Consider the following 25,774-nt stretch of genomic DNA (forward strand, 5'->3'; position numbering starts at 1 on the left):
CACGAAACCTAAATATGTTCATGGGAATCTTTCATAGTTCTACGATGTAGAACTATGTAGAACACAACTACTATGTAGAACACAATCGCAATCATTCGTAATCAAAACTTGTAAGGACATGGCCGTATGTTGTCACCGTCAGTGTGCAAACAAGGTGGGGAGACGTGCTGTGCTCTCTCCCACTTCAGCAAAAACTATTTTCTTGCTGTGGTTTTCCCACCTGATGATGATTGCTTATGTTGCAATCGAAACGTCGTGCTGTGATTGTTTGGCTAAATGTAAATTACAGTATATATTTCACAGCATGTCAGTGATCGCCAATAGTCATTAGTATGATGACAATATGACTGTGCCTATGTGCGTGCATGCATGATACAGTAGGGGGCACATGTGGTGCATTGGCCAGTCATCTCAGTCAGTCAACCCATTGCACCTGGGTCTGTCACGTGACCTCCTGCCAGTGGGCGTTCGACACTTCACGTGGCCTTAACGTGCACATAGCCTGGCACAAGCACCGTGGTGATGCCACCGCCACTTAGTGGCGAATAGTGGTTGTTTTTGTTGTATACATGAGGATATTGCTTTAATGGCTCATCTCTTACAGTGTTGTTCCATTAGTTCAACCAGGACAAAATGTCATCTTGGACTTTGCATAGGGAATGCGCTGTGGTTTATCAAATACAAGGTTAGATCAAATATAGATGTATTTATATAATACAGTCTAATTCTCACGTAACATTGTGGCTTGTAAGCACCAATATAATGTTTTTGTTTGTGCGTATATATCGTTACCTGGGCTAGCCAGCAGCTTAGAAAATAACGGTGCCACCATTTTAAAATGTTCAGCCATAAAGCATTATCAGATCTGGAAAGGTAGCATTGTTTTTAGAGGGCGCAGCTTGCAATGGGGAAGGTTGCGAGATTAAATCTTGGCTGATTTGACACTGCTCTTTATTCTCCTAGGGTCAATAAATTGAGTACCGCTTTGTGGAGTCAGCAGTAGATGTCCTATGGAATAATTCGCCCCTGCCATACGAATGTGGAATATGGACCATTGGCTCACAGCTGTATCAGGGGATGAGCACTGAACCAAGCTTCTTGGAGTGGGAAACCACTTGGACGTTTAAAGTGTATTTCATCGTGCAAATGTAGACCAGTTTTAGCATGATCATGGTCCATCATTTCATTACGGCCCTGCCACCCTAATGCCACAATTTCGGCCAGAAGTGTCCATGAATCAATCAAGTTCACCTCAAACCACCGGGCCTCCATCTGAAAGAATGGCAACGCCTTAAGGCATTTTAAGCAAATTAGCATTACGTTCCACTGATGAGGGAAAAACAAATAACAGTCCTTCATTAAAGTTTAAATAAACGTGAGTTTTTTTGTTGATGTTGTCATTTGCGTAGTTTACCATCAAGTTGTAACTGCCAGTGTAAGCAATGGACACACATCTCCAATGCACCGGCTACAGCACGTTGAACTCATCTCAGCAGCATGGCAGCGGGTGAACAAATTCATGACTCTCACCTCATGGTGTACAAGAGGGTGCCATCCTCCATGATCCTGAGCAGCTTGTTCGGCGTGGTCATGTTGTGGGCCACAGACTTCTTCCCGTTATAGAAGAAGGTGTCAGGTGTCCAAATTTTGCTGGCCATCATGTTGTTGAGGGGCAGCACTCCCATGGGCCCCTGGAACTTCAGCCGCTCATCCTTCCAGTATTGTCGGAAAAACATGTCGATGGTGTACTCCTGTTTGAAACAAAGACACAGATCCCCCCCCACATATAACCTTTACCAGACTGTTGGGGCAAATGCTGTTACCGAGTAGCACCTATGAAGGCCGGAACGGCACTCGAGGAGGTGGGTGAAGCAGCACCACGCCTTGGCAATGTTCATGCACTGCAGTAGGTACTAATTTGAGGCTGAGTCGACATCGGTGATGCCCATGCCCAGTTCGGATAATCGTCACTGGTGTTGGCCATGAGCGGGGAATCGAACTCGGGTCACCGGGTTTGTAGCACAGCATAGCACTAACCGCTACACCACCGATCCCCATTACTCGTGTTTGAGGACACACACACAGGGTAAAGAAGCAGCCCTGAAAATTATCTCCCATGCTACTGCTGGCAAAGAACTTCCTCAAGAGAGCTACCACAAACCTTTTTTGGAGTTTTGGGCTGCGGATGTAAGGATTTTCGCCCACATGGATGATATTATCAAAGTTGTCGTGACCCACGGGGTGGGGAAAGTAATCGGATTTGCAGATGTTGGGAGATTCACTGTGTTACAACACGTCTGTCAATGCGAGTTGGTAAAGTGGGGGCAGAGGACTGGCCACTGGTGTTAGTGGTGGTCACGAATCGAACTCACGTGGCTGGTTTAATAGTGCATTCTACAAATCATTGTGCAAGGTGACATGATTTGTGACGATTTTTATTTTACACAACGAAGTTCGTTACTTTAAGCAGGTGAGAATTATTTTAACCAGGTAAGATGTTTGAGGCAGAAGCTGCTTCTGTATAAGTCAGCAGGACTTAAATACAAGTGTATGTGCAGGATGCTCAGAATTTGTTGACGAGATACGGTAATAAACTTTGAGGAATAGTACAGAACATGGCCATAACACGTTGTAGATATACTCAGAAGAGATTGTGATGTGTGTGCAGAGTGGAGGAGGACAGATAATCGCATTACACGTGGTTTAATCTCGTTTATAATTAAATTATTGATTAACTTTGTTAATTTTAAACATAGATGCACTGGAGGTCGAGTGCCCCCGGGACAAGGCCTGGCTCAACGAGCTTTCCTACCCGGGTGTGTGCACCTCTCTCCGGGAAAGGACAGAGAGACCAGGGTAGGTCCTGCTCACTCATCAAAATCATCATCACCCATGATCTATCCACTGATGAATGAAGAACAATTTGACATCGTGAATTTGTGTGCCGCCTGACCCACATGATCCTGTCTCTCCATGATAATCCTAAACATGCATCTCTCCATAGTTGCGTCTTCTCTATCCTGTCAACTTCTGTATGGTAATGAAAATTACGCATAAAATGTGCTTATGTTCTCTCAAACCCACGTTCCCCTTTATAATTCTCAACGTAATTTCGGGTGTGCACCTCGGCATGCTTCTTTGCACGCTATCCATGTCCTTTTGTTTATGTTTCTGATCTATATGCGATAACACGTAATATTTTGGTTCAAAGCTTTCGTGACTGCAGTAATTCATATTCTTAGCTCTTTCGGTAAAGTCACGTTGAAGGGAAACAATAAAATAATAAAAATATATAAAACAATAAAAAATTCTCACGACGTTTCGACCATAACACAAACGGTCGTCATCAGGTGTGAAAAACCAACGGCAAGAAACATTTGAAATGTAAACCGACACTTCTTTCAAATGTTTCTTGCCGTTGGTTTTTCACACCTGATGACGACCGTTTGTGTTATGGTCGAAACGTCGTGAGAATTTTTTATTGTTTTACATACATTTTATTATTTTATTGTTTCCCTTCAACGTGACTTTACCGAAAGAGCTAAGAATATATCACGTAATATGTTTGTTTTTACATAAACAAAGGTGTATTTTTGCATGTGGAGGGACTTTTCTTAGTGTTTTTTTTGTTAACATCAGTTGCTTTCTTGCCTAAACCTCTTGATGTTCAACCTTGTCATCTCAGCATTTCAAAAGACTCGATTTTTTTTACATTCCATCAAATAAAATGGCATGGCATTGTGCACTCTAAATATTTACATTTTGCTGATTAGCCACCATTCCTATTTGTGTTTGATCTTTCAAAATTGCTTTGTTTAATCCACGCGAGTGGCTCAAGAAACAAGGATGAGTCTCATTTGCAAGAGTGGCCTGGCTCACAAATTGAGACAAGCCAACACGTAAACAACGCAGGCACACAGAAATCCGGACAAAAACAACCAAATAGAGCCAGAATAAATTTGAAAAGAGTACACAAAATCGGATGTAAAATAACATTTCATTATTGGAATAAAAGTTGCCTCGAACAAAGTTGAAAAACAAATTCAAATTAAGTTGTTGTACAGAAACGTAAACATTTTGTTGAGGGTGGTTTAAGGTTGCATGTCCCAGAACTGGAGTTGTTTTTTTACATCCTTTAGAACCACGTGGTACATAGCTGTTCCGTAATCATCTATGTACATTGTTTAAAATCACAACGGCTGCTTGATTATTGCAGAGATATTATCAGCTGCAGCGGTATACAAGTCTGCAAAATAACATTATCTTTAAAGATGAAACTTACAAAACATAACATTATTTCATCGGTGTGTGTTCATTAGTAATTACTTAATTTCAACATCCCATACTTACCATTTCCGTATCAGAAACGGGCCCGAAACTTGTGACATAAATGTCAGTCTTGACTTCCGTTATTGAATCTGTATGAACAAAAATGAATGACAAAATTCGCACGTGCAATGTCATTTCCATTCACTTTGTTCAGGTCAGAATCCACTGAGAAGGCAATGAACTCGGTGAAATATAGCAGATTATATTATTGTACACTTGTTGATTAACGCAAATTTTATCGGTCATATTTTCAAATAATTTCATATGGAACCTTTAATAAAGCTGTGCAATTGCAATCAAAGTTCTTGTGATTGCCAATTATTAAAGTTCAATAAAAAATGCATGTCCAAAACAATGTAACTTTACAACATGTTTTACTCTTATCCATATAGAATGTTTAACCAATCATACTGGGCAGATTATACAATGTGATTTTTCATCATCATCATCATAGCACAGATCTCAACTTGTCCCTCTTATACCAACGATGTTTTGTACGTTGAAGTCAAGAACTGTAAATTATTGCGCATTCTTTCCCCCTTGGAGAGTTTCAGTGGCTTCCAGTTTATTGCTAAAAATCTTCTAAAAATATGCTTTATGGATGTGACAACAGCGGGCAAAAAGCATAAAACATCATGTGCCAAGGTGCCGTGTTTACACCGCACAGCATCGAGGGAAATACCCAGAAAGCACGAGTTTTGAGAGCACATGATGCACAGGCAGCCTACAAGGGTAACAGCTTAAACACACGGAACAGAGAGGCATGTTAAATTAAGTAGCAGAGTAACGGGGCAGTTGCATGAAGGCATAACCCTTTTTTTAGGATCGTCAGCCTCGCTTTTTCTATTTCACCAGGTGGTCCAATTTCATTGAGATGAAGTGGTGCATGTTTTATTTTTATGTACAGATCTAGTGGCATATTGGTGTATGGCTGACAGGATTTGACCAAAAGGGGTTGGATCAGCTCTTGAGGCCAATTTTGAGCTGATTTGGATTCGATCCGCATTTTCTCCGATGGGATAAGTCAATGTCAGATGTTGATCCCAATCACCTGATTATAATTGGATTTTAAGGCTGCGTATTTTTACACTATGCTGTATGCATTGATGTTTTTTTCATGAAAGAAAAAACAATGAAGTTACCAGGAAATTTGTTTTCACAAGGTGTACGTATTTTACAAAACACAAATCCTGGGGTATCTAGGTAGTTCAGGGGTCAGAATATGGAACCAGCATGGTTGAGACCATGGGTTCCAATTTGTATTTAAGCCACCCATGGTTAAACAGGTCCTCCCATGTCGTGAGTAGATGGTCTTCGCCAACAACGATACTAAGTTTCATTTTTCAACTAATTTAGCAATATTTCAGCTCTTGAGAACTTTTAAATTCCAGTTTTACTGCTCTGCACTGGACAGTGGCAGGGCATGTCGGAAATCTTGCCCCCCAGTTCGTGAATAAACAAAGGCCATTTGCAGAGATCTCAGAAGTGATCATGTGTCATCTACTTCAGACCCATCATTTAACACGCAGAACTTCACTGTTCCGTGAGCGCTCAAACTGATACTACATCTCAAGATGTGACGTCTATAGCATAATTAAAATAGTAAAAAAGACGAACATTTTTAAACAATTTAACTATGGTCGTTTGCAAAGAGCCACTGCCGTTTCCTTGCGATGAGAGGGGCACGCGGTGAACCCCATTGACGCAAGAGAGACGTGCGTTTAATTCCCAGCTTGGGTAACAATGCAAGTTTCTCCTTTACAGTTAAAATAACTTCAAGCTATCATCGTGTACTCCTAAAAGCAAATTAAAACTTGTTTTTAACAACAAAACGGAGACCTGAAGCTTTAAATGTAACTCGTAAAAGCAAATCAAGTGAGGCCCCCTAGCGTCCAATTTCCTACAGGGCCTCGCTTGGCCCAGCCTGGTTCTCTCTCTCTTGACACCCCACCCACCCACTCAACCACCCACCCAAACCCACCTAAACCCTCCATCCCAATTCCACCCAAACCCACTCACCCAATTCCACCCAATTCCACCCACTCAACCACCAATCCAAGGCCACCAACCCACCCAAACCCACCTACCAAAATCCACCCAAACCCACCCACCACCCAAAGCCTTAATTTGCCTAATTGCAACATTAACATTTAATTTGTAAACATCTTGCATATGTTAAAAAATCTGAAATTGATTGGAATGCACGTCCACTCGAAGCGCTCTTTGTAAACGTTACGAGTCTGAGTCTATCGACACATTTGTTTACGTGTCATTGTTTTCCCTCTAAACATTCAGAAGATTGGCTTTTGCCAATTGTAATCAATGGACGTCGTCTGATCAGACAGTCATCGTGTGACCTTATCTGGATCAAGTCACAGTCGCATCAATTCACTGTCAGGTGATCCAATGCAATCTGATTTTCTCTTGCGATAAAAATGTATCGGACGAAATTCTTCACGGGAATGACGGTGTGCCATTGACATAGACGTGCCCACAAAGGCAAAGCTTCCCAAATTAGCCTCACAATCTGACGGGGCAAGGGCTGTGAGCGAGCACCAAGGGTTGCACACGGGGAGGCCTTCTCACAGCCATACAGTGAGGGAAAAAAGGATTTGATCCCCTGCTGATTTTCTACGTTTGCCCACTGACAAAGAAATGATCAGTCTATAATTTTAATGGTAGGTTAATTTGAACAGTGAGAGACAGAATAACAACAAAAAAATCCAGAAAAACGCATGTCAGAAATGTTATAAAATGATTTGCATTTTAATGAGGGAAATAAGTATTTGACCCCTCTGCAAAACATGACTTAGTACTTGGTGGCAAAACCCTTGTTGGCAATCACAGAGGTCAGACGTTTCTTGTAGTTGGCCACCAGGTGTGCACACATCTCAGGAGGGATTTTGTCCCACTCCTCTTTGCAGATCTTCTCCAAGTCATTAAGGTTTCGAGGCTTACGTTTGGCAACTCGAACCTTCAGCTCCCTCCACAGATTTTCTATGGGATTAAGGTCTGGAGACTGGCTAGGCCACTCCAGGACCTTAATGTGCTTCTTCTTGAGCCACTCCTTTGTTGCCTTGGCCGTGTGTTTTGGGTCATTGTCATGTGGGCATACCCATCCACGACCCATTTTCAATGCCCTGGCTGAGGGAAGGAGGTTCTCAGCCAAATTTGACGGTACATGGCCCCGTCCATCATCCCTTTGATGCGGTGAAGTTCTCCTGTCCCCTTAGCAGAACCCCCCCCCCCCCCAAAGCATAATGTTTCCACCTCCATGTTTGACGGTGGGGATGGTGTTCTTGGGGTCATAGGCAGCATTCCTCCTCCTCCAAACACGGCCAGTTGAGTTGATGCCAAAGAGCTCCATTTTGGTCTCATCTGACCACAACACTTTCACCCAGTTGTCCTCTGAATCATTGAGATGTTCATTGGCAAACTTCAGACGGGCATGTATATGTGCTTTCTTGAGCAGGGGGACTTTGCGGGCGCTGCAGGATTTCAGTCCTTCACGGCATAGTGTGTTACCAATTGTTTTCTTGGTGACTATGATCCCAGCTGCCTTGAGATCATTGACAAGATCCTCCCGTGTAGTTCTGGGCTGATTCCTCACCGTTCTCATGATCATTGCAACTCCACGAGGTGATATCTTGCATGCAGCCCCAGGCCGAGGGAGATTGACAGTTCTTTTGTGTGTCTTCCATTTGTGAATAATCGCACCAACTGTTGTCACCTTCTCAACAAGCTGCTTGTAGCCCATTCCAGCCTTGTGTAGGTCAACAATCTTGTCCCTGACATCCTTGGAGAGCTCTTTCGTCTTGGCCATGGTGGAGAGTTTGGAATCTGATTGATTGCTTCTGTGGACAGGTGTCTTTTATACAGGTAACAAGCTGAGATTAGGAGCACTCCCTTTAAGAGTGTGCTCTTAATCTCAGCTCGTTACCTGTATAAAAGACACCTGGGAGCCAGAAATCTTTCTGATTGAGAGGGGGTCAAATACTTATTTCCCTCATTAAAATGCAAATCAATTTATAACATTTTTGACATGCGTTTTTCTGGATTTTTTTGTTGTTATTCTGTCTCTCACTGTTCAAATAAACCTACCATTATAGACTGATCATTTCATTGTCAGTGGGCAAACGTACAAAATCAGCAGGGGATCAAATACTTTTTTCCCTCAATGCACCAGGCCAACTCGAGCTGAGATGATCTAGGAGAGATTCAGGCTAAGGTCACTTACAAAAGGCAGAGTTGTTGGTATTGCAACACAAGCTGCGGAGCACTGCACCATCACTATCCCACCACGTGCAAAGACAAAGGTCCGGAATCTAGGCGAAACAGACTGTTGGGGCAAGTTCTGCTAGCGAGCACCTATGCAGGCCGACACGGCCTGCATAGGTGCTCGCCATCACCACGCCCGGCCGCCTTTGTCTCCCTAGTGGGGATGTTCACACATCGCACCAGGTACTCATTTGAGGCTCAGTCGAGCTCGGGGTGGCCCAGGACCGGTTCAGATAATCGTTCTTGGTGATGGCCGTAAGCGACAATCGAACTTAGGTGGCCGGGTTCGTAGCGCAGCGCGCTAACCGCTACACTAACGTAGCACAGCACACACGTGTTCACACACTTGTGTACAATTTGTGTACATGTGTACTATTTGTGGGTTTTTTTCAAGCGATGTATGCGTTAGTGTTCAACAGATTTGCCTCAGGCATCACAATCTCGTCTTCCTGATTATACCCACAAAATGCTGCATCCTTGGGATGACTTTCAGATTTCATTCATTTTGGATATGACATGATTAGATTTTTATGCCCCGTTTCTGATTTTATTTCATATTTTTATGTTTTTGAATTTAAATGTATTGCATTTTAATATCGTCCAATGTTTATGCACTACATTTCACAAATTCACTCATTTAGAATGAAAACCATTGCATTCCCATATTTATAATGCATTTGCATCAGTTTAGTACGAATTTAATTTTAATATAAAAGTTTGTGTATTTTAGCAAAGTATTAAAAAAACTGACGTGCATTTTCCCGTGACGTCACATTCAAAACAAAACAGATTTGGATCACTTGAAATATCTTATCTAGGCCCGATTTTGAGATTGTTTTAACAAGTATACGAAGAATTGGAGCACATCTTTCCCTGCGTTCCAAACTTTTAAGTAACCCTATCCTCTAAAGAACCAAAGGTTGCATTGTGTTGAATAGCCACTAACTAACTGAACACGGCAAGTATTTTGCTCTGTGGTATCTCAGAATTAAAAACTCTTAGATTAGATACGTGTCTAATACAAACAATAGAAAAGGAGTGATACTAATCTGTAAGATACAAAAACGTATTAGGGTTTCGTGGCAATATTATCGTCATCATTCTAAACTAAAAACTCATTTCTTTAGAAGAGATTTTTGTGTTTAGTTTGTCGACCTTCCCCGTACCTCCGATTAGCACGGTTGGCTACGTACAGTGCGAAAGAAGTTCAACATACATACGCACGCACAAACATACATTAGTTTGCAACTTGAGAAGTGTGAGGTTACGTTGGGGGGGTCACCCCCCCCACCTCCCCTTTGCTTTCGTCTCGTGTCGATGCTTGTGTGTGGCACGTGCTCTGACCTCCAAGACCTGGCCGGAGCCTGTAGTCGTATCCATCCAGCAGACCGTCCAGCATGCGAGTGATGATCGTGATGTTATTGGCTCGCGACGCCGTCACGGCTAAAAAGACGTCTTGGCTGGATAAGCAAAGACAACATCCAATAATTCAGCAAGCAATGACTGTAGACCCTCATTTGCATATATACAACACCGAAAACACAATCCGGCCAGGTGGCTTTATGGTGAAGTGAGTTGTATGAATTCGGACGGTTGTGAGTTTAAACCATCATTGTAGTGGTGGGGGGGGGGGTGACTCATCCCACCATCCCTCTGGGGTCGATAAAACAAGTAACACTTTACGGGGAAGTCAACAGTGAGTTGGACTTTCGATATACTCGCCCGCACCTTAGGAAAACACAATTCGCCTCGCTGGCTCGGGGTTATAAACAGGTGACAAAACACGTGTCATTACAGTGCAACAATATCGTTCAGTCCTTTTGTACATCTCCTGTTCGATGAAAACTTGCGAATGCCCTGCTGGTCCTGAGGGTTGTTTGACCGCACTGACCACGTTGGTCAGTGCGGGGTGGGGGCCAGGACTAATTCAGATTTGACCAGCCACCACTCCACCCTGCGACTTGCTGTACTGTGTCCTGTGCTATACTGAGAGTGCACGTATCGGCTGTAGGGATTCGGAGATAAACCGGTGTCTCCTGCTCAAGTGGACATGGAAAGTCTTGAGCCGATGCTGGGAATTCCACGTGTTCATGTCTCCATACAGTAGGAGAACCACTGTAAGCATACTTTACATCAAGGAATACGTTTATATAATTTGATTAAAATAATGTCGCATATTTAACATAATCTATAGAGGCTTCAGTGCACCAAAATCCAACGTTGTACTGTACTACTATACTCTGACCTCTATGCTCCCCCACTTTCACCAACCCACACTGACAGAAGTGGTGAAGTATGGTCAAATAACCCCCAAGATCCATACAGCATGGGGAGGTCCTCATCCAGCAGCGGGTTGACAAAATCGTTGTGGATGTGTAAGTACGTAGAAGCTTCATAACAGCAATAACACACGCATCACAATATTCCAAAAAGTCCAATAAGATTTAGACATTGTGATTACAGTGTACAGGCTAATACGGTAATCACCTCATTGTGAAATACGTCATATTCACACAAACACACTCGACTTACAAATCCCCACTTACCCACATCACCTGTTGAGGCAAACGCTGTTAGTGAGCACCTCGTCTGTCTCGCTAGCGTTTGGATCACCACCAATCCTGCCGGCCGCTGTGGTGGAACATTCTCCCCAAGTACTCATTATAGGCTGAGTTAACCTATTGGCGACCCATACCAGGTTCAAATACTAAATGAAACGGGTACAGCATGATGCAAAGCCAGATGTGAACACACTGCATATAGTTCACGGTTTGACTTCCAAAGTGATACAGCTGCTAACACGTGTTGAATATAAAAAACGATTTCGAAAAAAAAATTACTGAACAAATACCGCTTTAAAAATTAAATCAAACATGGTCATGGGCAATCTGGCATCTGTATGAATCAGCCATGGCTCCTCGCGTCAGCACCATCTCGTGCGCTTTCTGCACACAGACGGCATCTTCATTTAAAGATACGCAGAGCAAAGTCAATAAATTCGGTTTATTTTTTTTAAAATAGAGGTTTACACACTCTCAGGTGATAGATGAATTAAATAAAGTTGGTCAATGTACAGAAGGTGATACCATCAAATTGACTCGCACACGCACACACACTAAGTCTTGGACAGACTAGATACCTCTTAGCATGAATATGAGGCTAACAATGTTTTCCCATTTAAAGAGTAACGACGTGCACTTGAAACACCGTCCAATTTTAATGGTCCGTGAATACAATTTTAAATGTAAAAATGCATAAACATAACATCTGAAGTGAACAAATAACAATCGCACTGTGTCATGGTTCCTCGTCGGTTCCTCTGAAACTAAACTTTAGAACGAGTAACAACAAGAATAAGACATTCATCGGAGAGCAACGTTGACGCTGGACTACGACTAATAATGTAAATGTTCATCGACTTGACGCAACACACTTGCAATCGGTAGGCACACAAATTCCAAAGAGAAGCGGCTCAAAGTAAGATCGGGGCCAGAAGTAAGCGATAAATCACCAGGGCGATCTAACCGCTGGAGGTAAGAGGCCTCAGCGATAAATCGGCCAGCGTCAACGGGCGCTCTCCGCGGTTGCTGAATGCCCTCCACAACTGCGGCTGCAATCGGAGGCAGACGGGCGCCAAATTGTGATTAACACGACGCCTTCAGCGCCGCGATAAGCCCGGGACATCGCGGTAACTCTTAATACGCTTCTTAAAAAAAAATCCTTTAACGTGTATTTCATTGGAAGTTATAAATATTGTGAATCCGCAATCGGCATTGTGCATTAAATATACATGCTGACAAATGTGTACAATGGACCCTTGTTTTAAAACATTTATATAACCAGGTGAGAACCCACTTTTATGGAAGAATTATATTTTATCTGTTGTACTTAACACAGTGGACCGTCTGTATTCAAGAAGATACGATGCTGCAATACGGTCACCCGTAATGCAAATGAGACAGCAACATTTGTATACATTTACCTTTAATAGAAATACGTTCATGCACGAACACATGTATGATTATAATCATATGGTATATCGAGTATTGAAGCATTTGTAGATGTTGAGTAACAATCGCTACGAACGGGTAACGATTCACGTGCCAATTTTAAAACTGTTCATCAGGAAACATTAAGAAACATATTCTCAGGACCTCTCAGTGTAATCATGCAGTCTCCAACTCTCATGCACTTCCATCTCTCTGGCCTCTCTATGTGCCGATGTTCTATGGAGTAGGGCCATTGCCTGAAACGTCACCCATCACACATTTTCATTGTAAGACCACAGTGACATTGGCGAACTTGTGGAGTTCAGTTAGTTATTTGTGCGTATGCATCCCTGCCTATGCGGTATCACCAACAAATCTGCCTATAAAAGTCAATGCAGCACCATCAAAACTATGTTGTGTATGTATCCACTATTACATGTATATGCCATTTACACACATACCGTACATATCTAGTTACACGATGTATATAATGCGGAATAATGAAGAGATCCATATTCTGTAGTTTTCAAATTAAATACTCCACACAATTTGTATTGATACTCACTATTGTCCCGTGTTACTCGATATACGATATCAAGATAGCTAGTTTCTATACACATGAGAGGTACATAAACACTGAGATTTTAGTTTTAAAAAAGACGTAACATAATACAAATGCACACAAAACCAAATGAGGTAAATTATCTTAGTGTTGCAAGATTCAGAATTTAGCATCGCAAAACTGGAATACAACTACAGTACTGTTCTGATGAACGATTAATTTAACAACAAACAAAAAAACTCTCCCCGTGAACGTAAATACACATCACTCGCTTTTTTGGGCGGAGAACGCAGAAAGGTCATCCAGCCATTGATGATAAAAGTTTAAAACCATTGTAATCAATGTCTCTCTTCCCTCCTGAAGAAGTACGGTTGCGAAGGCAACTTTACTGCTCTGTGTAACGCACTTGTGTTTTTGTGGCCACAACTCAGGAGAGACTCTGCCCTCCTCACCGTCAATGTGAGGCCGAGTGTCTCCCTGCTCACGCACACGAGAATGTAAGCGGTGTCCCCCTCTGCTCGCAGTTCTCGTCAGGAGGTGGACATTCCAGTATCCTTCGACAGAGACCACGTCGACTCATCCCACCAAGCCCAGAGGCGATGGTAGGCCGAGCCCGTTCCTGACCAAGATTTGAACTCTCGTAAATTCCCAGTCTTGAGTCGGAAAGCTCAAACCACCAACGTGCCCACCCCACCTTATCAAATGTACACACGTGACTGTTGTGCGTATAATGAGTCCTTAATTTAAGCCGGAATGTTGCGGGAATTATTTGGCAGCCATATCCATTTCGCCTTATTTTAGCCTCATGATGTTTATACACCCATGTATAGGATTACAGTATGGGAATATAGGGTATAATAATATAAGTGTATGATGGATGGATCGGTGTGCATTGAGTTTAACGGTAGTGTCTTACGTTGACAAATCCCTATTTCAAGCCAGCCTAGCAGCGAGTGAGAAATTAAGCCCTGTCTGTGTATTATAATTTACAGCTAAAAACATCCGTCAATGACTTGCAAAGCGGACTGTGGTTTCATACTGCTACCACCGTAACTCGTCAGACTGATGTTGCGTTTGCTTCACAGCTGTGGGTGACACACGACCGAGTCGGGTCTCCTTGGTGCAACGGCGATCGTGAAGCAGGCAACGCAGAGGAAGTCGCGCGTGAAACCACACCGAAGTACTACAAAAACTCGGCGCAAACAGCGCACGCAAGACACTAGTGCAAAGGAGCGCTAAATTATGAATTAATTCACATTTATAGCAGAGAAACCTCAATAACATAGACTATGTGGGAAGGGGTGATACACCGGACCAGTGAGATCAAATATTAATAAGTCAATCGCAGCGCGTATTTCCAGTGTAAAGTAATTCACTCAGGGCACCAGCTTTATCTGCGAGGTGGTTTAATTGTGGCTACCGTGGCGAGATGTTAACTACTTCGCCTGGTATGCAGGAGGTCGTGGGTTCGATCCCGACCCTGACGATGCCTGTATATTTGGAGTGTGCACGTTATCTCTCCCCGTGGCCGCGTGGATTTATCTCCGTGTGTTTAAAGTATTTGGCTGCTATACATGTCTACGTAATGAGCCGCTTCGTCTAGCTTTCATATATGGACAGGTTAATTGGACCTTAGCTGGTAAAAACAAATCTTTTCAGTTTATTTTAAAACAAAGACGTGTGCAGTTAGCTGTATCCCACCCTTTGTGCTCTGCAGAAGATTTATTTCTCCAGACACTTCGCTTTCCTGGAAAGCAGTAGCATTGAACATGGCGATGGCATTTGGCGACGATGCTTCATCGATGCAGCGGATTTCTCGTCGGTGCTGCGTTTACCGTGCGGCGCCGTGGCGTTGTCAAAGAGCGTGTCGCGGTTTCATAAGCGGGCAGAAGCCCATGGCTGGCGGACGAAGAGTGTTGACAAGTTAAGAATGAGAATGGCCTCGAGTGTGAATGGCGAAAAGCAGAATGAACCCGTCACGAACAAAACAGCCCTGAGTGAGCTATTTGATAGTTACGGGACGTCAGCTTTCAAACGCATGATAAGCACGGGCACATCGGAGCTTTAGGTGCGCCTGTAACAGACTGTTGGGGCAAGTGTTGTTAGCGATCACCTATGGAGGCCGGTACGGCACACGAGGGGGTGGGTGGCCAACTCCACACACACACACTCCGCACGCTTGGTGCACACACACACACTCACTGCCTGAGTGAGTGAGTATGTCTGTGCTGGATTATTACTACAGTATCATCATCAGCAGCAGCATGCCCTAACCCTAACCTAAGAACTGCCCTCGGCGCTCACAATAATTGACGCTAACTTTCATTTCTCGTTCCCAACCCGGCAAATTGCATCGCATCCAATTAATAACTCCGCCAATCCCATGAATCATTCATGCAAAAACACACATTGATATACAAAATGATAGACTTTCACTCTTGCATATGAACGTCATTGTCCACGTTATGCTTGACAATGTACTGTATTAATGTCATAATGGGGAGCGGTGGCGCAGCAGTTAGCACGCTTCGATACGAACCCGGCGACCCGAGTTCGATTCCCGCTCACGGATATTATCAATGACGATTATCTGAACCGGTCCTGGACGTCCCCTAGGTCGACTTAGCCTCAAATTAGTACCGTGTGCGGTGTGTAAACATCGCCACGATGGAGACAAAGGCGGCCGGACATGATGTGCCATAGGTGCTCGCTAACAGCACTTGCCCCTACAGTCTGTTCAGGCTATACGGGGGATCTTTGTTTTCGTAATGCAATCATCCTGCATGTTACAATCCAGTAATGACTCGGCATGAAATGAAACTGGGGTATTACAACACAGCATTATTATTATACCGCAGTCAATATTAACACAGTTCAACCGATGCAAGTCACTTGTATACTCATTCGTATTTTACCTTTGCATGCCGCGTGACGTGAGTTGATTTCCCCCCCCCCCCAACACTCTACAGACACCATCCGTTGTTCTCGCGTCGTTTTTGCTCCGACGATTGACACCAGCACTGGAGATGATGTAGCGAGGCAAACGGCAATATCCGAACATCGCATAGCTGAGCATGACCCGTAACGAAACACCACTCGCTCGCCCCACGCTCAAAAGAATGGGCCGCTACGCACACACAGGCGCGAGCTCATACTTGAGCGTAGCGGCATCACCGAGGCACAGAGCGTGCGTAAACCACAGCAACAAAGTCGAGATGATGATGGTGGTGGTGGTGATGATGCTGATGCCCCGAGGGGCTGTGTGGTCCCTTACCTCGTGATCCAGACGACGCAGGCTGCGAGATACATCGAGGCGACGTTCACTCCGAGCACTTCCATCACTGTGAGCGTCGGGGATGAGGAGAGCGAGGGAAGAGACACGGGGCCACGGAGAGTGCTTAGCTCTCTTGGCTCTCTCTCGCTCTCTCGCTCGGCGCAGCGCTGCGCTCTCTCTCTCTCTGAGCTTCGACTCGCGAGTGAGAGCGCACGACAACCAACTCCAGCTACTTGCGGTGGGGGGCGCCGCGGTATTGCACAGAGCGTGTGGCGAGCAGCAGCAGCAGCAGCATGAGCAGCAGCGCAGACTCACACGCGCAGCCACTCACTCACATCGTGACTCACACACAGGAACTCACTCAGCCACTCACTCGCATAGTGATTCACACACACAGGAACTCACTCAGGCACTCACTCACATACACAGGAACTCACTCAGCCACTCACTCACATAGTGACTCACACACACAGGAACTCACTCAGGCACTCACTCACATAGTAACTCACACACAGGAACTCACTCAGCCACTCACTCGCATAGTGATTCACACACACAGGAACTCACTCAGGCACTCACTCACATAGTGACCCACACAAACAGGAACTCACTCAGGCACTCACTCACACAGTGACTCACACACACAGGAACTCACTCAGCCACTCACTCGCATAGTGATTCACACACACAGGAACTCACTCAGGCACTCACTCACATAGACTCACACACAGGAACTCACTCAGGCACTCACTCACATAGTAACTCACACACACAGGAACTCACTCAGCCACTCACTCACATAGTGACTCACACACACAGGAACTCACTCAGGCACTCACTCACATAGTGACTCACACACAGGAACTCACTCAGGAACTCACTCACATAGTGACTCACACAAACAGGAACTCACTCAGCCACTCACTCGCATAGTGACACACACAGGAACTCACTCAGGCACTCACTCACATCGTGACTCACACACAGGAACTTACTCAGGCACTCACTCACATAGTAACTCACACACACAGAAACTAACTCAGGCACGCACTCACATCGTGACTCACACACACAGGAACTCACTCAGGCACTCACTCACATAGTGACTCACACACACAGGAACTCACTCAGCCACTCACTCACATCGTGACTCACACACACAGGAACTCACTCAGGCACTCACTCACATAGTGACTCACACACAGGAACTCACTCAGGCACTCACTCACATAGTGACACACACACACAGGAACTCACTCAGGCACTCACTCACATAGTGACTCACACACACAGGAACTCACTCAGCCACTCACTCGCATAGTGACTCACACAGGAACTCACTCAGGCACTCAGTCACATCTTGACTCACACACACAGGAACTCACTCAGCCACTCACTCACATAGTAACTCACACACACACAGGAACTCACTCAGGCACTCACTCACATAGTGAATCACACACACACAGGAACTCACTCAGGCACTCACTCACATAGTGACTCACACACACAGGAACTCACTCAGCCACTCACTCACATTGACTCACACACACAAGAACTCACTCAGGCTCCCACTCACATCGTGACTCACACACACAGGAACTCACTCAGCCACTCCCTCACATAGTGAATCACACACACACAGGAACTCACTCAGGCACTCACTCGCATAGTGACTCACACACACAGGAACTCACTCAGCCACTCCCTCACATAGTAACTCACACACACAGGAACTCACTCAGGCACTCACTCACATAGTGACTCTCACACACAGGAACTCACTCAGCACTTACTCACAGTGACTCACACACACAGGAACTCACTCAGCCACTCACTCACATAGTGACTCACACACAGGAACTCAGTCAGGCACTCACTCGCATAGTGACTCACTCACACAGTGACTCACTCAGGTACTCACTCGCACAGTTACTCATATACAGAGGTACTCAAACAGTGACTTTCACAGTGATTCACATACACAGAGGGACTCACTAACTCAGGCGCTCACTCGCACGGTGACTCTCACACACAGGAACTCACTTACACAGGCACTCGCATACACTCACACAGTAACTGCCTCATACAGTCAGTCACGCACTCAGTTACTCACACACTCAGGCGCTCACTCGCACATTGACTCACAAACAGGCATTTACAGACACACACAGTCATTCACTCATACAGTCAGTCACACACTTAGTTACTCACTCATGCAGCCACTCAGCCACTCACTTACGCTGTGAGTCACACACACAATCACTCACACTGTGTAAAAGATCCCCCCGTATAGCCTGCAACAGACTTTTGGGGCAAGTGCTGTTAGCGAGCACCTATGAAGGCCGGAACGACACACTAGGTCAGCACCACGCCGGGTCGCCCTCATAGTCACGCACTCACTTAAGTCACTCACTCAGTTACTAATTGTACACACTCACTCAGTCAATCACTAATTTTCAGTCACTCACATGGTCCCACACCTACTGTAACTCAATTACTCACACACACACATTCACACATCAACTCACTCATTTAATCATTCACAAATCCCACACACTAATACACTTACCCACATATGTACACATTCACTCACTCTCACTCACACAAAGATCCCCCTATAGCCTGTAACAGACTGTTGGGGCAAGTGCTGTGAGCCCGGCCGCCTTTGTCTCTCACACACACAATAACTCATTCACTTAATCACTTAATCACAATAGCACATGCAACAAGCCGACAACGCACGCATTCAATAATTCATTCATTAATTCACCGTTTCATTCATCAAACAGCCATCGTCCATTTATCCGCGTGCCAACAATTCCAATAGCCGCGCGTCTCAGCAGTGTGCACATTCGCATTGAGCTTTGGCTTGGAGGACAAATATCATTACCGCGCATAGGGAACGCTCGACGGAATCTTCATTAATGCGCTTGCGTTGTTGTATTGCAGGACCGGCATTGCGTGAATTGTTTTACCTCTTGAGCGCCAATGGTGCCACCCGATTATAACAATGTAGGTAGACACTGCCAGAGGCACACCGCTGCTTTTGCGATGACATTGGAGAGAGTTCTACGGTCCCGCTGACATTATTGCCCCCAAAGAGATGTAATACGGTAATATAGATATATCGAGATCGATGGGAGTCGGTGACTGGACAAAGCAAAACGCCATATACTACTGTAACCCTGAGCGGAGCCAGACTGGTGCAGCTAATGATTTGAGTAAAAATCGCAAATGTATATATTTTTTCTTTCATAAAGTACCACATTGCATAGAGCGTCATTAACACGCTCAATTGTAAATTATTAAACGATTACATGTTTTGCATACTGAAATGTCAGAATTGTATCTTGAATCAATTCAAATGTGTATATATACACACATCTGATCAAGATTTAAAGTACAAATGTGCAATATATAGAAACACATTCTGGAATGCAAACGATATGAGTAATAACAAATGACATGCAAGATTACTCCTAATTAAAGTGCAATACAATTGGTGTGAGTGCCATCTGTGTGCCTTTGTGTAAATACACGTGTTATTACGAGTGTAAACAATCACACAGTCACTGCACTATTCCACGTGGTGTGCGCGCGCGCGTGTGTGTATGTGCGGTGAACAACACTGCATTCTCTGGGATTGATGTGTAACACACGAGTCAATTGTGAATGTGCCCGGCACATGCCTTCTCACATTCACTCCATGCTTACGCGTACGTGTATAATATGCGTAACTGGTAGTATGTGCAATGGATTTGCAGAGGGGCGTTTGAAATGTACGGTATAGACCGATGCAATTTTCTACCTTGTTAATTTGTCCTTTGTTATCAGCATGAACTCAAAAATCTGTTTTAACGAAACAAGAGTTACAAAATGTCACGAGCGCACACAATTAGAAGAACAGCACACAAACCTGCCGTCTCAGAACGCGTGCGGTTCCAAACCTCTGGTGGTGCCAGACACGGCCACGCAGCACAATCACACACAGCACAGTCGCACACACAGCACACACACAGCATACACACAGCTCACTCAGACACAGCACACACAGCATAAACACAGCACACTGAGACACAGCACACACTCATACACAGCACACACAGCACACACTCACAGCACACTCAGACATACTACTCACACATAGCACACACTCACACAACACACACTCGCACACAGCACACACAATACTCACACAGCACACACTCACACAGAGCACACACACAGCATACACACAGCATACACTCACACACAGCACACAAAGCATACACTCACACACATATTCCACACACAGCACATACACGCACACATAATACACTCACAGCACACAGCACACATAGCACACACACAGCATACACACAGCACACACTCACACAGAATACTGACACACATCATACACTCGCACACAGAATACACTCACACACATCACGCACAGACAACATACACTCACATTACACTGACACAGGGCACACACACATTGCACACAGCTTGCGCACGTTCACGCACAGCACAAACCCACACACTGATACACACAGCAACAAATAACCCCTGTCTACCCTTACCAGACTGTTTAGGCAAATTCTGTTAGCGAGCACGTCCAAAGGCCGGCACACACACACTCACATACACACAGCACACACACACTCACATACACACAGCACACACACACTCACATACACACAGCACACACACACTCACATACACACAGCACACACACACTCACATACACACAGCACACACACACACAGCACACACACACTCACATACACACAGCACACACACACTCACATACACACAGCACACACACACTCACATACACACAGCACACACACACTCACATACACACAGCACACACACACTCACATACACACAGCACACACACACATACACACAGCACACACACGGAGCACTCACTCACAGCACATTAACACACAACCCACTCAAGCAGCTATAGCATGCACTCACATCACAGACAGCACGCACGGCACACACTCTCACGCAGCACAAACAGCACACACAGCACACACGCAGCATGCACGCACAGCACACACACACACGCACAGCACACACTCTCACGCAGCACGCACAGCACACACGCAACATGCACGCACAGCACACACACAGCACACACTCTCACGCAGCACGCACAGCACACACTCACAGCACACACTCACAGCACACACTCTCACGCAGCACAAACAGCACACACTCACAGCACACATGAAGCATGCACGCACAGCAAACACTCACAGCACACACTCGCACGCACAGCACACACTCACAGCACACACTCACACGCACAGCACACACGCACAGCACACACTCACACGCACAGCACACACTCACAGCACACACGCAACATGCACGCACAGCACACACACGCACAGCACACACTCTCACGCAGCACGCACAGCACACACAGCACACACACGCACAGCACATACTATCACACAACAGCCGCCATTGGCCACTAAGTATCGGTGACGTCACCAAGGCGCTTTGTGCCAGGCTAGGTGTACTTAAAGGCCACGTGCGGTATTGAAGACTTGCTGGCAGGTGGTCACGGAACAGACACAGCACACACACACAAACAGGCACACACACAGACAGCGCATGCAAAGACAAAGATCCCCCGTACAGCCTTAACAGACCGTTGGGGCAAGTGCCGTTCGCGAGCAGACGACAACGGCAGACAAATAAAAAGATCCCTCGTATAACCTGAACAGACTGTTGGGGCAAGTGCTGTTAGTGACCACCTATGAAGGCCGGTACGGCACACGAGGGGGTACACACAGGACACAGGCAGAGCAGCACACGCGCACGCACAGCTAGCAAGGCAACGTGAGCCCTTGACACTCACTCCGCTGTGAACATGAATCCTCACGCTCCTCCTTTTTGCCCGCTCCTCGTCGCCTCGCGATGTCCACGGGCGCAGCACGGGCACGAGCGGCGCAATTCAGACGCCGCGGTCGCAAATCAATCAAAACGATCACCACGACGAGAGAGACCGGACCAGAGAGGAGCGTTTAGCGGAGATGCCGACGCAGAGACGCAGACGCGAAAAGAGAGAGGAGAGGAGATCTCGGCCGGTGGAACGGCGTCGCTTTGCAGCGAAAATAAACGACGACGGAACGAGAGAGCAAACAGAGAGAGGGGGGGGGGACGCGTGCAAGGATGGAGAGATGAGAGGAGATGTGGTGAGGGGAGGTGGAGGGGTGGTTGGGGTGGGGGAGAGCGACAGCGAGTGAGACAGACGGGAGGAGTGGATGTTAGTGATGAGAGGTGAGGGGGTGGAGAAGCAGCGAGAGAGACAGACGAAGGAGTAGAGGGACGACAGACGAGAGAGAGGGAAGACGGCGGCGAGAGAGTGGGACACGGAGAGAGGGACAGACAGAGACATATAAGGGCGAAGGGATGGATAGTGGAGGGGGGTGGGAGGTGGTGGTGATGATGGTGGTGGTGGAAAGAGAGGGAGGGAGAGGGAGGGGGGGGACTCGCGCAATGATCGAGGATTTGCACGGGGAACCAGCCGCGCTCTCGGAGCGGGCGGGCGGGCGGGCAGCGAGTGGGCACGGGGGAGCTGTGGTGGTACCAAGCGCGGTGCCCAGCCACCCGTCCCTGCCGCCGCCGTGATGTGCATCCGCAACAGCGGCGGAGCCAGAGCCGAGACGGGGGCGAGATGGCGCAGGGTGCAGCAGCAGCCGGGCACTAAACGCGGGCCCGAGTGTCGAAGTCTCCCTCGTGTCGGTGCGCCCAAGCGCGGTCGGCCTCTGTGGAGGAATTTCTCAATGAAAACACAAATCAGGACCCACGTCTAACAGAGACGCTCCGTGCTTATAGACATTTTACAGTTCAATGTCGCTGAAATGATGGCTGATGGGATGTGTTTTAAAAAAAAATGGTTTACGTGGAGGGGACATATGGGAGAAGGAAGGAGACGAATTGTCTGCTTAATTATGTTGTTACCCACATTCGTGACCACGACCATCATCGTTATATTGCGCGTGCGTGTGTAACTGTGTGCAGATACGCAATCTTGTGATCTAGCGGCTTGAAGGCGGGGTTGGTGGGTCGCGGAGAGACGGAGCCACGATGTGCGCGACTAAGAGGTCCCTGTAGGGGGCAGTAGAGCAAGTAGGGTTTGTCGCCGAATCTCAGTGGAGCCGGCTCGACGCTCGCCCAGCGGTGAGAGAGTTCCCGGGATCTCAGGGTTCTCAGCACAGGTAATCTACTCCACACGGGATCAGCCAAGCATCTAAAATGAAGAGCTCATCAAGAGTTATGTCACTGAGATTTCCCAGGGATTGTCTCGGGTAAATTCAAATAAACGAAACAGTTTTTAGTTCACCAGGTAAGGCCCACTGATCTACACATAGCTATATTTCATAAACGGCCTTGCCACACATGATAGCTCAACGAAGTGGCTAATCACGTGGACTTTTATAGCAACCAAATTACTCGAAATGTTTGTTAATTTAAATGTGGAGGGAAACATCGGAGGACCCGGAAAAAAATCCACAAGACCACTGAGAGAATGTGCAAAATCCAAATATACAACGGACGTAAAAGTCGAGCTCGAACCCACGACCTCTTGTATACCAGGCAAGGTAGTTAACATCTCCCCACCCTATCACAGTTTATGTTTGGGCATGCCAAAAGCTAAAGTATTCGCGTAGGTTTAATAAAAAAACGGCTCCACTAGTTTAGGGGTCAGGAATCGATTATCGTATTCGATAGAAATGCATAAATGTTTATCGCTGACTGGCACGCACAAAAACGTACAAACCGCACAGCGCAAGCCAAAATCACTGCGTGCCACATTTTGCCTTCGTTACTCAGTTTGACGGCTAAAGGCGCAGCCCTGGAGGTGTTCACTCACGCCACTGCTGGCGGAAGAGCCTCCATCAGAGGGCGTTCCAGTGAGTATTTGGTCTACTCTTCCACGCCGACCAGATGCCATTAGAGGGCTTACCCACACGCACCAGAACTGCTGCCGATGGACGAATGGTAATGAACACATTTATACTGCGGGGTGGACAGAAGTGGTGGGGATGATTTAAGAACTTAACCCATTGTTTCAACTGCCGCACCAAGAGATGGAATCGAACCGACGGCGTGTAGATTGTGATTCCATTGTGCGAGCTAATACACCCCACGGCAGCTCCTTTAATATCTCATTTGTATACATTGCAATGCATTTGTAATGCAAACAATGATTTCGACAACCCTAGTACTGTTCCTAATGCTATTAATTGCAACTGGAAGCCGTTTAGTTACATTCCATATCAATTGCATCCTTTAACTACAAAAATGATTATTGCATTCACACAGTTACACGTACACAGCCCGCCGCCGTTTGGAGGATTTCCGCACGTCACGTAGGTAATGGGCGCTGTTTGGCCATACTTCACCGCTTCGGACATCACGTACCACTGTTGGCCGTGACCGGGAATCGAACTCAGGTTCGCGGACCGCTGCGGCAGCGCCCCCTCCCCCCCCTTTTATCTAGTTATTATCGTCTCCGTGGTCTTGCCAATGAGCTCTCCGTTTTAAAGGAGTTGCATCGCACAGCAGCAGCACTGTTCACACGCGCGCGCGTTGCTGTCTATTTTCGCCGTGACTTGCACCTGTCCGTCTTCCTCCCGACATGCGAGGTCGCGCTAAGCAAAACTCGCTGCCGATTGCCAGTGGACAAATCGCCACTTTCTGGGGTGCTGCCACATCGGCCTAGACGACAAAGCGATTCCTGCTCACACGAGGTTGTCGTGGTACTCATCTCCTGTTTTTGGAGCCCTGCGTCAGTCGGTGGTGGAATTTCCACAATTCTATGGCGGAGGCGGGTCTATCGATAGGACAACCACCGTGGACTTCTCCACAAAGTGGTACTTTATTGTAACTACCATGGAGTGATGATGGGCTAGGTTAACCCACAACCGCATTTTTAAACTCACAACCTTCAGATTGTGACCCTCGTAAATAAACGCAATCGTTGACTCCTCCTATCAGTCCGCCGTAATAGATGCATTGGGTATCACCTATTCGGACATCAACAGAGATAGCTGCGCCATAGGAATGTGAAATTTATTTCCGCCACGGGTTGCCGGCTTGAGTTGGCAAGCGCTGAGCTGCTGCTCTTGAGACCCGTTGCCGAAAGGTGCTGAGCAAACAGAATCGGAGTGCAGAGTCGGTTCCCCGTACGGGATCACAGCCTCATCTGAACGGGCATCCGCCTCAAACCAATGCTAACACTTCCCGTAAATCAGATCAACCCGTCCGGATGTGGAGCTGATGTCGATTGGGTTATGTTCGAAGTCGGTCAGATTCCCAAACACATTGAGA

The 25,774-nt window shown here is 46.1% G+C and overlaps 1 protein-coding gene across 5 annotated transcripts in view; it reads right to left on the reverse strand.

Annotated features, from left to right (window-relative positions):
• Positions 1 to 23,538, reverse strand: part of LOC116943683 (gamma-aminobutyric acid receptor subunit alpha-5-like) — a 152,852-nt gene extending 129,314 nt beyond the window's left edge. Inside the window, exons 1-6 of one of the 5 annotated variants that reach the window (XM_032956752.2) lie at positions 23,028 to 23,538; positions 20,244 to 20,284; positions 16,433 to 16,499; positions 9,952 to 10,067; positions 4,351 to 4,418; positions 1,531 to 1,751 (exon numbers count right to left, since the gene is read on the reverse strand). In XM_032956752.2, the coding sequence (XP_032812643.1) occupies positions 1,531 to 1,751; positions 4,351 to 4,418; positions 9,952 to 10,067; positions 16,433 to 16,497 (470 nt within the window). In that variant the 5' untranslated portion in view covers positions 16,498 to 16,499; positions 20,244 to 20,284; positions 23,028 to 23,538. Of the gene's footprint in view, positions 1 to 1,530; positions 1,752 to 4,350; positions 4,419 to 9,951; positions 10,068 to 16,432; positions 16,672 to 20,243; positions 20,285 to 22,295; positions 22,835 to 23,027 lie in introns of those variants that run through there. The other 4 variants (XM_032956751.2, XM_032956750.2, XM_032956754.2 and 1 more) reach the window with 4 other exon arrangements.
• Between the last annotated feature and the right edge of the window lie 2,236 nt (positions 23,539 to 25,774).

Source organism: Petromyzon marinus, chromosome 18, assembly GCF_048934315.1.
Source record: "Petromyzon marinus isolate PM22_M1 ecotype Great Lakes invasive population chromosome 18, UKy_Petmar_22M1.pri1.0, whole genome shotgun sequence".
Taxonomy (NCBI): Eukaryota; Metazoa; Chordata; class Hyperoartia; order Petromyzontiformes; family Petromyzontidae; genus Petromyzon; species Petromyzon marinus.